The 12,276-nt window shown below is 46.5% G+C and overlaps 1 protein-coding gene across 2 annotated transcripts in view; it reads right to left on the minus strand.

Moving 5' to 3' along the window:
* Window positions 1-1,606: 1,606 nt before the first annotated feature.
* Window positions 1,607-12,276, minus strand: part of PLCXD1 (phosphatidylinositol specific phospholipase C X domain containing 1) — a 135,202-nt gene continuing 124,532 nt past the window's right edge. For both annotated transcript variants that reach the window (XM_085622845.1, XM_085622846.1), the window contains one exon: window positions 1,607-2,617. In XM_085622845.1, the coding sequence (XP_085478971.1) occupies window positions 2,358-2,617 (260 nt within the window). In that variant the 3' untranslated portion in view covers window positions 1,607-2,357. The remainder of the gene's footprint in view (window positions 2,618-12,276) is intronic.

Raw genomic sequence — 12,276 nt, forward strand, 5'->3', positions numbered from 1 at the left:
AGAGCATGTACATATACAGCTACACCTGCCACATACAGAAAATGTTACCCTGTAAGCATCTGTTCGTGGCATGTAGTCCTGTAGATTCACGTGACAACCCTCCTCCCCTGAAGCCTTGGGATGTTGCAGATATTTATTTTTCTTTACCGTCTTACTCTCATACTTTTTTCCTTCTTGCATTGTCATCATTATGCATTTTCATACTCAATCTCCGTCCTCACCCACCATGTGGGAAAACAATCGAACTATGGAGTTGATGCCCATGTGCATTACCAGTCATAGGAGTCTCTATCTCATGACTCGAAAGACTTCTTAGAAGAAAAACACGTTGTACACATCCGAGGCCAACACTAAACGGCAGGAGTATGCAGACCATGTGAATCTACAGCACTACATGCCACGAACAGACGCTAACAGGTTAAGTAACATTTTCCATATCTCATAGTGCACAATATCCTTGGCACCACTTGTGAGCTTTTTTTTATACGCGTGTGGCTTCTGTAAGCTTGCGCTTCCCTTTGTCAGCAGGCAGCTCCACTTCTGTCTTGTAGCGGGTGCAAGAGAATCATACACTTTCTTGATCAACATTGTAGTGATAGTAATCATTGAAGTCACTTCCCTAAAACGAAGAAAAGGAAACGCAGGACAAACCAGCCTTCGTCCTTTGTGAACTACCAGGGACACAATTTCAGGTACATCTTGCAAATTGGTGTTAGTGTCTAATGTCGTCTGTTAATTTGTGTGTGTATTTTAATTTAGAATTGCACCTTTTCAGATGCACATTTTTAGGATATTATCCAAAACATACTGCACAGCTGCATGAGAAAAAACATTTGCAACTGAGCAAAGGCAATTTCCGCGTAGATATGTTGTGCAAAGGTGTTCTAGCTCCCTCTCCGTACCTCTGTACACACTTCCTATGATTATGATGAAATATTATAATAGGATTTCATAAGTGTAAAGCATCTCTTAACAATGCCCTCCACAGCTATGTTGAGTGTGATGCCATGTGAGCAGGTATCTGTCTCCATAACAAGCAGTGCACAATGTGTAAGAAAGAGTTCACAGTAGGTACAGAGGGCACTTATTGCGGGGGGGGGGGGGAGAGGGGGTTAGGGGGGGGACACAGTGTTTGACCCACTGAAGGTATTTCAGAAGACAATGACAAGATATTTGGGCAAAGGCTTGTTTAGTCGCCCCCCCCCCCTTTAACCACATTTCATGGTTGTGTAGAAAGGCTCAACAGTGCTCATTATTTTGTAACTTTTCATAAACTATTTGTGATATGAGTAGGGAGGGCAACAGTTCGAACTCTGCGGATAATACACAACCATGTGTGTAACAGTAAGATAAATCACAATTAAATTTTCCTAAGTCATATGAACACCACTGAGGCATGATTAGGCCAAGGGCAGATAGTCAACATGTTAAATGGGGGTTCAATAACAAACAGCGCAAGCACAAACAAAACTGATCGAACTTCGGAATGCTCGGCTGGCGGCAGCATTATCTGTAGTGTTTTGAGGCTGCAGTACAATTGCCGTCTCTTCTATGCTGCTGTTTGCATGTCGCTTATTTTCACTAAACCACTCTGATTAAGTTTGGCGATTTTTTAATACATTTTTTATTTTCTAACAGTAGAAAGGTCTGACATGGCTTTAAAGTGCTATTTTCACTATCTAAACTCCCAAATCGCCTTCACCCCAAAAACAGATTTGAGAATGTATGTTTCAGTTCGTCATCTTTTAACCATCATTCACAATTTAGACTGACATCTCCAAAAACAAGAATTTTAAATCTATATTTCAACCCTGTGACTAACACTTTAGACAGTGCATTGTCTCTTCACCACAACAGTTGCATCTGCATCCTCCATTGGTCTGTCCAACTGCTTTTCATACCAGTGATAAGAATGTTGCCAAAGTAAATACTGCTCCTTTATGAATTTGAGACCGGTTGAGAGAAGAGATATAAATCACAAAAATGGTATTAAACATTTGGCACTTTCATATAAGGAGTAGTCCATGAACTGGGATTCCGTAAGGTTGGCAGATAAAGTATTTTATCAACATTGCACTGAACAGTAAACAGAAGTTCCTCTGAAAATGCATGTACCTTTGACATGACTTGTAGCTATCTTTTCGCTGATGATTCTCAGATACCCAACTATCAAAATCCATGCCATGGTGTTCAAGTTTTTATTAGAATGGTTGAACTTATTTAGATAATGAAGTATCCAAATCCAAGCGACACAATCACCACACCAGCTTGTCTCGCTGCAATATTAGTTTGCCCAGCAAACTAACTGAAGGACTAAGAATGACTTTGGGCTTCAGTCCCAAAACAAGAACCCATCATTATACCAGGTATCGCTTGCAATTCTGAATCAAAAGTTTTTGGTTGAGTTCAATGACGTCAGTGACGAAACAATCCATCTCTACAAAATCTCCAGCAATAATGTTGATGCCGTCTTTCTGTCCCCCTGGACATTGATCCTGTACCCAGTCGCTGAGGCGTGGTAATTTGGATCTTGTCAACTTCTTCAGGGATCCGAATGGGTGCTTCAGTATGTACCACAGATTTTCAGTGAGGTTGATACCGGCAACAAAAAACCCACCTGGTTATAGAACAAGATAAAAATGATCATTAAGAGGCAGGACAGACTTGTTTCAATTCAACAATAAGTACTTCAATTCCAAAACAGTTACCCTACCAGGCTGGTTGGGCTTTCCTACTGACACGACCATGGACAGATATAAAGAGCTCAATGCAGAAGCCGAGGAATCGGACATTACTAGAAAGGTTGGGCTGGGTGGTGTGCAAGCTATCTAGTTGAATTTCATTTAGCCCGATTGGGACTTGATGTTCTACTTTGCCACCACTGAATCTTTGGTAGGACTGCATATTATGCAGAAAGGAGACATCCTTGAATGGATGGAGTGAAGGTTAACATTTCAGGCTTTGTATGTCAGCTGCAGAGGAGGCTTTCAGAGAGACTGGTTTGTTATATGCGTACTGATGTAGGGAAAGTTATTAATTGGCAATAGATATCCCTAGGGTATCCATGTAAAGTTTTATATCAGGGCGAAACATTGGGCATGGAGAACCCCAAATTTCACTCTGACATGGGTGTTTTAAAAAATTAAAAAATACTCATCTATTTTATGTTTTCAAGGAGAGAGGAAAATCATTTGAGCATTACGTGAGGCATGCCAAAGTCTGTTGCACTGGTGTCGAGGAATACTTGGCGCCTAGTATGTCAAAGGCCACCAAGAGAGGGATTGGAGGCAGCAGTCTCCATTATCAGTATTAAATCAGGCATCAGTCACAGCAGCCAGAGCAGAAAATAGAAAAGTAGGCGTATAACAGGTTATGATGGTCAGTGTCATTTTGGAGCGAAATCCCTACTTCGTATAAAGTAAGGTAATAATCAGGATGGCTAGGAAAGAGTTCAGCTGCAGTGAAATGACAGAGCAATGAAGGCACTAGCCAACAACGAGTATGACTTGGAATTCCATGCATTCATTTTACTATATTACATAAAATCTTAAAATGGACATCTGGCCTTTCAAATATGACAAACTTGTTTTGAGCTTCTAATAATCTGGCAAAATGTTTTTTAAGCTACAGGCAAGTATTCACCGCAGCTGCAGAGGTTATGGGGAAATATGTGTTCCAGTTGCCTGCTGGTTGTATTGTTTGCAAATGAAAAAATAAAAATAATTTTTATAAAAATATTCACTATAGCCCCACTGTCAGTATCTGTGGGATGGGCTGCATCACTCACTTATTTTAACAACCATCCCTATTTGATCTTCCTTGTGGAGTGACTCTTCCTTGTGGAGTGACTCTTCCAACAAATTCCCAGCCTCCTCACCCACGCACACAAAGCCCTACACGACCAAGGCCCGAGCTACCTCAACAGCCGAGTCAACTTCCACGCTCCCAAACGCCACCTCCGATCAGCCAACCACGCCCTCGCCGCCGTCCCCCGCATCCGAAGAGCGACTACAGGAGGAAGGTCCTTCTCCTACCTGGCCGCCAAGACCTGGAACTCCCTCCCTACCGACCTGCGCCTGACCCAAGACCACCTCTCCTTCAGGAAGAAGCTGAAGACCTGGCTGTTCGAGCAGTAGCGGCACCCCCCCTCCCCCCCCCCCCAGCGTCTTGAGACCCTACGGGTATGTAGCGCGCTTTACAAGTGTCACTGATTGATTGATTGATTGACACTCTATTTGGGAGACAGAGTGGATGGTACTTCAGCAACTTGCTCTCTGAGAGGGAGGAGCTCAGGGATGTTTTGAGATGTGGTACTGGATATATAAAATCCACAAATGTAGAGCTACTAGTGTGAGTGGGGGTGCAGCGCATATAAAGAAAATTACAAAAAACTGTGAGGGTAAGTGAAGTTAAAACTAGTTCAAGGACGTAGAAAAAACTTTATTGTGGAACGTTCTTGACCAGGATTAAAATAGAGTGCACCAACAGTCAAAAATTGTAAACCGTGGTGGTAGAATAACACTGGTTGGTCAACATGTTTCAGCCATATAGCCTGTTCGAGGGCTAGGCTTTCATCAGGACCGGTGATGCTACTATTTTCTAGAGCGGTGCTCCTTTCCTGAGCGGTTGCCAGGTAGAGGTTGGTGACTTACCCAGTGTTTACGGGTGAGTTGATTTTATTTTTGATTTTTTGATTCTGTTTTGTGAAACATTATCTTTGTTAATACCAAGTATTTCCATATTTTTTGTTCATGTTTGTAGGTAAAATATACCTTCAACGGACACTTCAAGAGAGTGTGTGTCCTTGTATCCTTTTTGTGTTTACACACAGTTTCACTTCTGCAGTAGCATCACCGGTCCTGATGAAAGCCTAGCCCTCGAACAAGCTATATGGCTGAAACATGTTGACCAACCAGTGTTATTCTACCACCACGGTTTACAATTTTTTTTTTTTTTTTTTTTTTTTTTTTAAACCTTTATTTGTGCATATGAAAAGAACAAATACGGGCCTACAACCGTCAGGCCGGCCACGGTACGGTTAAGCACTGGTACAAACATTACATCCCCTGCGCATCCACGGTCAAGATTAGCAACGAGTCATGAGGTATACACTGGAGAGATCCTTGACACCAGGGGAAGGAGAAGTGAAGGTTAATTTTAAGGTTTTCAAAATAATTTTATCAGGGAAAAAATCAGTAAAGAATAAGAACCAAGGAGATTCGAGTCCGCAAGATAGCTTCACCACACGGGAGAGCAGCAGCATCATTAAAACGGTCGTGGAAGGAAAATCTCAGGCAGTGAGGCGATGCAGTTATATAACAGGATAGTCACATGAGTAAATATGCACCTCTCCAGAGCCGCCCCCACTCAATCCACCCCACACCCGGACCCCGAATCGAAACAAGTATAGCGCAGAAACATAAAAGAAAAAGGCCCATAGAACTAAGTAGAAACAGTGAATTACCCCCCCACCCTACACCAATGCGGAGGCTACGGCCTGCCCCCCCCCCAGCATAGTGCCTGTCGCCCAATGAACCCGAAATATAGACAAGAGAGAAAGTAGGAATAGAGTAAAGAAAAATAAGAGAACAGAGAGGTAAGTGGGGAGGAGCCTACGTTACCCCAGAGCGCCCGTAACCATCGGCCAGCTATGGCCTCCACACACTGAGAACCCACTACGCCAAAAGCGGTCGTGTGAAGATAACGTGTCACAACAATTTAAATGAAGACGGGCAAACCGCGACGAGTGCGCACAACATATGCAAACAGTTCCAGTCCCAGTCCAGCCCATCCGTGAAACCATGGCGATATAAGTCAGTTCAGCCCTGGCCCGATCGCGGGCTTAAGATTACACCAGCCCCTACATGAAGGCCCCGCACCCCGTGCAGACAAAGACAATATGGCCGCTTGGGAGAAGATGGTGAAGTAGAGTCACAAAATGGCCGCCGACCATCTATTGAGGTCCCCTTGTGCACCACATGAAGTCCGGACCTGGCATGTAAAGTACAGGAGTTCCACAGAAAAGAAGCAGTAGGCCACCATGAACGGTTCCTCGAGGACGTCAGGTGTCGCTCTGCTGGATACTCTTGCGGGCACGGTGAGGCAGGCAACAACGAAGCAGGCAGCAATGAACGGGGAGACAAAGTATCCGCAATTGAGCTGGAGAGCGATTGATCCTGGGTGCCGGTAAAGCCAGATGCAGGCACCAGTGTAGCACGATCATAAACAGCCATTGCGTCCCCGCAAGAGGACAAAAGCACTGGCAGACCCACGCCTTGTTGATGACAAACAGGGTGCTCACGACCCGCAGCCGACAGTATGGAGTCAAACCGCTCACTCAGCGCTTGCAAGCCAAGACACATTTGTAGACGAAAGTCCCGCAGGGCAGCCAGAACGGAGCCGCATGTCAGCGGAGGCTGCGCCCCCACATCGGTAGCAATCTGGGACGGCACTGTGGAGCTGGTGTCTGGTAGAGGGAGGGCGAAGCGGGCAGCGGGCGAGACCGGAGTAGCATCCCCCAGCCGCGAGCAGGCAATCAACGCCATGTTTTACCGCAGAACGGTACAGTGGCCAGGGGGGGGGTCGTAGCAAGGAGGCAATTCCCCTCAGGTCTGCGCCGCAACAGGGAAAAGCCAACAGTCGCTGCCCTTCCCTCGGGTTCTCTTTGCAGCCGACTAGGCAATAGAAGAAGGGGGTCTGCAGCCTCCCACAGCGCGGTCCACAGAACGGGGCAGGAGACCCGCCGCACCGGGGCTTACCCTATGCTCCAGCCCATCAGGTGCGGGGTGCAAGAGGTGTCCGGGCGTCCCTCCCCCGGCTCATCCGGCGACAGTCCGTGGTGTGAGGTGGGACCGGGACCTCGGGGCTCAGGTTTACGCTAGCGGGTCCGGTAACTGCGGAGCTTCCAGGGGGCCGGCCAAGGCCACAATAGAGCAGGGGTCCAGTGCGGAGAACAAAAGCACCAAGAACTCCGGCGTCCGGGCGGGCTAAGACTCCGGGAAAGCGGCGGCGCGGTCAGCGCGTCGTCGCACACGTTGCACCTCGAAAATCGGCGAGGATAGGAGTCAGGATGATAGTCCGAGGCCAAGGGCCGACGGAGCCGGGCGCTCAAGCGTCTGCTCCGGTCGCCATCTTGGCTCCTCTCCCTACGGTTTACAATTTTTGACTGTTGGTGCACTCTATTTTAATCCTGGTCAAGAACGTTCCACAATAAAGTTGTTTATACGTCCTTGAACTAGTTTTAACTTCACTTACCCTCACAGTATTTTGTAATTTTCTTTATATGCGCTGCACCCCCACTCACACTAGTAGCTCTACATTTGTGGATTTTATATATCCAGTACCACATCTCAAAACATCCCTGAGCTCCTCTCTCTCAGAGAGGGGGTTGTAGCCCCCAGAGGAACTAGGTTTTTCCTCTGGGAAGAGAATCCCAAATGATGAAGCATGTCACCATTGGTGAGTGAGGGATTACGTCCTACATAGGGATATGCCCAAAAGATAGATCTATTGGGCGTAGACACTGATTCGGTTTCACTCCTCTGTTTTGATGTAACCTTGCTGTAGTGAGCTTCCATACATTTCTAATATTTTCATAGACCTCAGGGTTTTGTACTGTTGTTTATCTTGTTATTGGGGAATAAACCCTGTGCGGTCTTTAAACTCTCCCTAGGATCCTCCGGCTTTGAACCGTAATTTGTAATAACTTCAGCAACTTGGCCTTAGCCTTAATGTCAATAAAGGTGCTCCTGTTTTTCCAACACTGTTTTACCACCAGCTCTAATTTTTTGAGTTCTCAATACCCATCAGCGAGACTTACAAAGGTGTCAATTTCTGGAATTCCCACAATTATCTGGGTATCATTAGCACAGGATTGAAATAAGTTATGACAGCTCTGGGTTATGCTCAACAGAGCTCTAAGCCATTTGCTAAGTAAGGCACGAGAAAAGGAGAAAAATGTGGAAAGCCATAGGATACTTCTGAAATGGTGGCACAGACGTCTTCTGTCCTTAAAAAATATATCTAACCCAAATAGGGGTAATATCTTTTGCATCTACAAACGGGAGGGCGAGGAGATTTCTGGTACAGTATGCCGTCTACGCAAATCTTGAACCGTTAACCAGGGGTATACTGTTCCACACTGTCTATGGCAGATTCTCAGTGGAGTCTGTATGTTGTCACTGGGAGCATGCGCTCAAATGAGAAAGTACCCTCACCCACTCAATAGTGGCATGCTTCATCATTGAAGTCTGGGGTCGACATGTTTCACGTCTGAATTGTGTCGAAAGACGATCACTCAGCATTTCATCAGGACCTATATATTGGCATACCTAATCTTCTGTAAGCTCTGGATAAAAGGACGGGGGTAAGTTAATACGCCGCAGTTCCACAAAACACAAATGCCTATTTGACGTGAGGCAAGTCCTCGTGTTCCAAGTGGTCCATTCCAGCAACATGGAGGGTCCCTGTTTTAACTTTAAGCACGCATGCAATGACATGCGTATCTTCTAACAAATGTAATGAATGGTGGATTGCCACATTACCCATCGGGGTGTGAGAACCCAGACACACACTCCCCTTACAGATTGCAGATTGCCTATGGATAAATAAAGTTGTTTTTTCAAATAGTGTTGGTTTACCCACTAAAAATGAAATCGAAGACAGAAAGTTTCAGAGGATGTAAATGTCTGGGGTACTTGGATGAATAAGTCAGAGGGTGGATCTCTTTATGTGGAATTATTTTGTTGCACATTCTTATTTGTATATTGGTTTGTTAATATGGTTTTATCTTTACAGCTTGCAAATTTCTCTAATAAGGAGGGAGAAGTGCAATATCTACTCTGATACATCCTTACTAGAATCCACTTTGGAATGCATGATGTAAAAAGAATGTGGACTTTTGAACTACCGTCAGTTGCTCTTGGTGGCTGAGGTGTTGGTAATAAAGCATCCTCTTCTTCTACCCAAGTCTTTAGTCTTCAGTCTAGGTAACCATCTCATTACAACCATCCCCTTAAATTCTTAATATTCTTGATGGGGATCCTTTTTCTGTGTGGCTGGGAAGGGTTTGATAACACCAAGGTGGTAATAAATGGAGCCAGGTTTTGTGATGAGTATTTGTTTCTCTGCTGAATGCACATATACCTCTTAGAGGGACAAATATATTTCTCACTAGTTAATTGAAGATTGTGTTGTCAAGGAAGAGTTGTGATGTCTAACACAGGTCTGGAAAGTATGGCACCACTACCAATAAGGGTGGGTCTTGTTGCACTGGTTTAACTCAGGCCACTGATCTTTGATTGCCATAATAAATTTGGAGGTAAGGTTTTTGAGTAATCTTAACATTATGAGGGATGACGTCTCTAGGGTCAGGGAAGAAACATCAGATTTATAAAGACATGAGAGTGACATAGAGAACGTGTTGCCCCATAATAAGTGGAGGACCTTGTAGCTGGGTAAATTGGTGCCCTTAATCACAAACTATTATACATGGAAAATTAATGAGGTGAAAACACTATTAAAATAAGGTTTGCCTGAGAGTGGTCACAAGGACCCCTGAGGCCAGACCACAACAAATTGGTGACTGACACTGAGCCCAGAGAAAACGGGCAGCACCAGCCCAACCAATACCAATTACGTAGCTACTCAGCCCGACACATGGCACATTAGTAAATGCAGCAAATACATTCTGAGGCATGCCCTCTTCACGTGATAAATCCTGCATGTAAAGTACCAAGAGGATTTTAAAATTGGTGCATTGCATTTTTTTTAGGCATCAAAGTATTACCCAAAAGTGACAAAGTAGGTAAAACTGGAAACGGAGGAATAGAGTCCCATCCCTCAATTATGAAAAAGATAAGAGTGCAGGACTGTACCATTGCATATCCTTCTCATCAACCACAGAAGAGCCAAGGTACATGTCCACCTCTCTTTAGGATGAGCTTATTAGACCTACTGGATAATCGTTCCATGTGTACTTCTCAGCGGAACCTTGAGAAGGACAAACTGTGGGTCAGATTGCCACTTTTAATTAAAAATTTTTTAAAAAAACATGAATATGAGGACCACAGTAACTGTACTGTATAAAGGAGAAGAACAAGTTACTTACCTTCGGTAACGATGTATCTGTAAGAAACATTAGTTAGTTAGATTCCTCACCTTAGAATATCCCCAGGCGTCAGACTGGATCCGGAAGATTTTTCGTCAGCAATACCCCTTGCGCGTCGCTAGGCGTCGTCTGCGGCTCCGCGTCCGTCGTCGGCGTCGTGCGCCGGGATGACGTCGTCGGAGTACTTAGACGCCGCCCTCGCACGCTGACGTCAGTTCTTGTACATAGCCTTCCGCGCCAGGAACGCAGAGCCATGCAAAGACCGACACTGGTGCCAAAAATAAAATCTAGGGGCCTGAAAGGACAACCTTAACCCTAGATGTCAGTTCGCAGAACGGGGAGGATGGGTGGGTCGGTGAGGAATCTAACTAACTAATGTTTCTTACAGATACATCGTTACCGAAGGCAAGTAACTTGTTCATTTGAAAGAAACACGTTAGTTAGATTCCTCACCTTAGAATAGATACCCAAGCAATACCATCCCCGGTGGTGGGTCTGCGAACCAAGATCACACCAGAAAGTCCTGGAGGACAGAACGGCCAAAGAAGCCATCCCTCCGGACTTGGCTGTCAAGGCAATAATGCCTGGCAAACGTGTGTAGCGAAGCCCACGTCGCCGCCTGACAGATGTCCTGCAAAGGGACTCCCCGTCCCAAGGCAGTAGTAGCCGCCGTGGCCCGAGTAGAATGGGCGCGCAGCCCAGCAGGAGGGTCCTTTTTAGCCAAGGAATAGCAAATTTTTATACACAAAACGACCCACCGAGAGATGGTCCGTTTGTGCACAGCTTTCCCCTTCTTAGCGCCCACGTACCCAACAAAAAGCTGGTCGTCCACCCGGAACTGTTTTGTGCGGTCCAGATAAAAGGAGAGCGCACGTTTTGGGTCCAGACGGTGGAGCCTCTCTTCCTCTTTGGAAGGATGCGGAGGCGGAAAGAAGGTGGGCAAGGTGACAGACTGCCCAAGGTGAAATGGAGTCACCACTTTAGGAAGAAAGGAGGGACGAGGCCGAAGGACAACCTTGTCCGGATGAACAGACAGAAAAGGAGGCTTTGAAGATAAAGCCTGGAGCTCACTCACCCGTCTAGCCGAGGTGATGGCTACCAGAAAAGCAGTCTTAAGAGTCAGAAGACGAAGAGGACAATTGCGAAGAGGCTCGAAGGGAGCGCACATCAAGAATGTCAAGACCAGATTCAAGTCCCACTGAGGCATTACAAAAGGGACCGGAGGGAACGTGTGTGTTATGCCTTTGAGAAAGCGTGTAACCACTGGGGACTTGAAAAGAGAAGGCTGATCAGGAAGCCGCAAGAAGGCGGAGATGGCAGCAAGATAACCTTTCAGGGTGCCCAGGGCAGAGCCCTGCCGGGCCAGAGAATAAAAGAAAGAGGAGAACCTCAGAAAGAGGGGCGGAAAGGGGATCCACAGCCTTTGCTGTGCACCATGCCACAAATTTGTTCCACCGGCAGGCGTATACCGACTTTGTGGAGGGACGCCTGGCTGCCAGAATGATATCACAGACTTCAGGAGGCAAGTCAAATGGCATCAACTGCCGCCGCTCAATCTCCACGCATGGAGGTGGAAGCTGGACAGGTTCGGGTGGAGGACCGTCCCCTGCTGCTGCGACAGAAGATCCTCCCGAAGGGGCAGACGAATCGGGGGATCGGTCAACATACTGAGTAGCTCGGGATACCAGTATCTTCGTGCCCAATCCGGAGCCACCAAGATGACTTGGGCCCGGTCGTGCCTGATCTTCTTCAGCACTCTGGGCAGAAGTGGTATAGGCGGAAAGGCGTACAACAGACCGCAACTCCACTCGTGACGAAAAGCGTCGCCGAGCGAGTGCCGCCTTGGAAATTCCAACGCGCAGAACTGCTGACATTGCGCGTTCTCTTCGGTGGCGAATAGATCTAACCAAGGCTCTCCCCACTGCTGAAAGAGACCTTGCGCCACTTCGGAGCTCAGACGCCATTCGTGATCCATCATGCACCGGCGGCTGAGTTCGTCTGCTCTGGCGTTCAGAGAGCCCGCCAGATGTTGAACCACTAGGGTGACGCCCTGGTGTTCCAGCCACGTCCAGAGGCGCAGAGCCTCCTGACAAAGGGTCCACGACCCCACCCCGCCCTGTTTGTTGCAATACCACATGGCGGTGGTGTTGTCCGTGAACACCTGCACG

This window comes from Triturus cristatus, chromosome 8, assembly GCF_964204655.1.
Source record: "Triturus cristatus chromosome 8, aTriCri1.1, whole genome shotgun sequence".
NCBI lineage: Eukaryota > Metazoa > Chordata > Amphibia > Caudata > Salamandridae > Triturus > Triturus cristatus.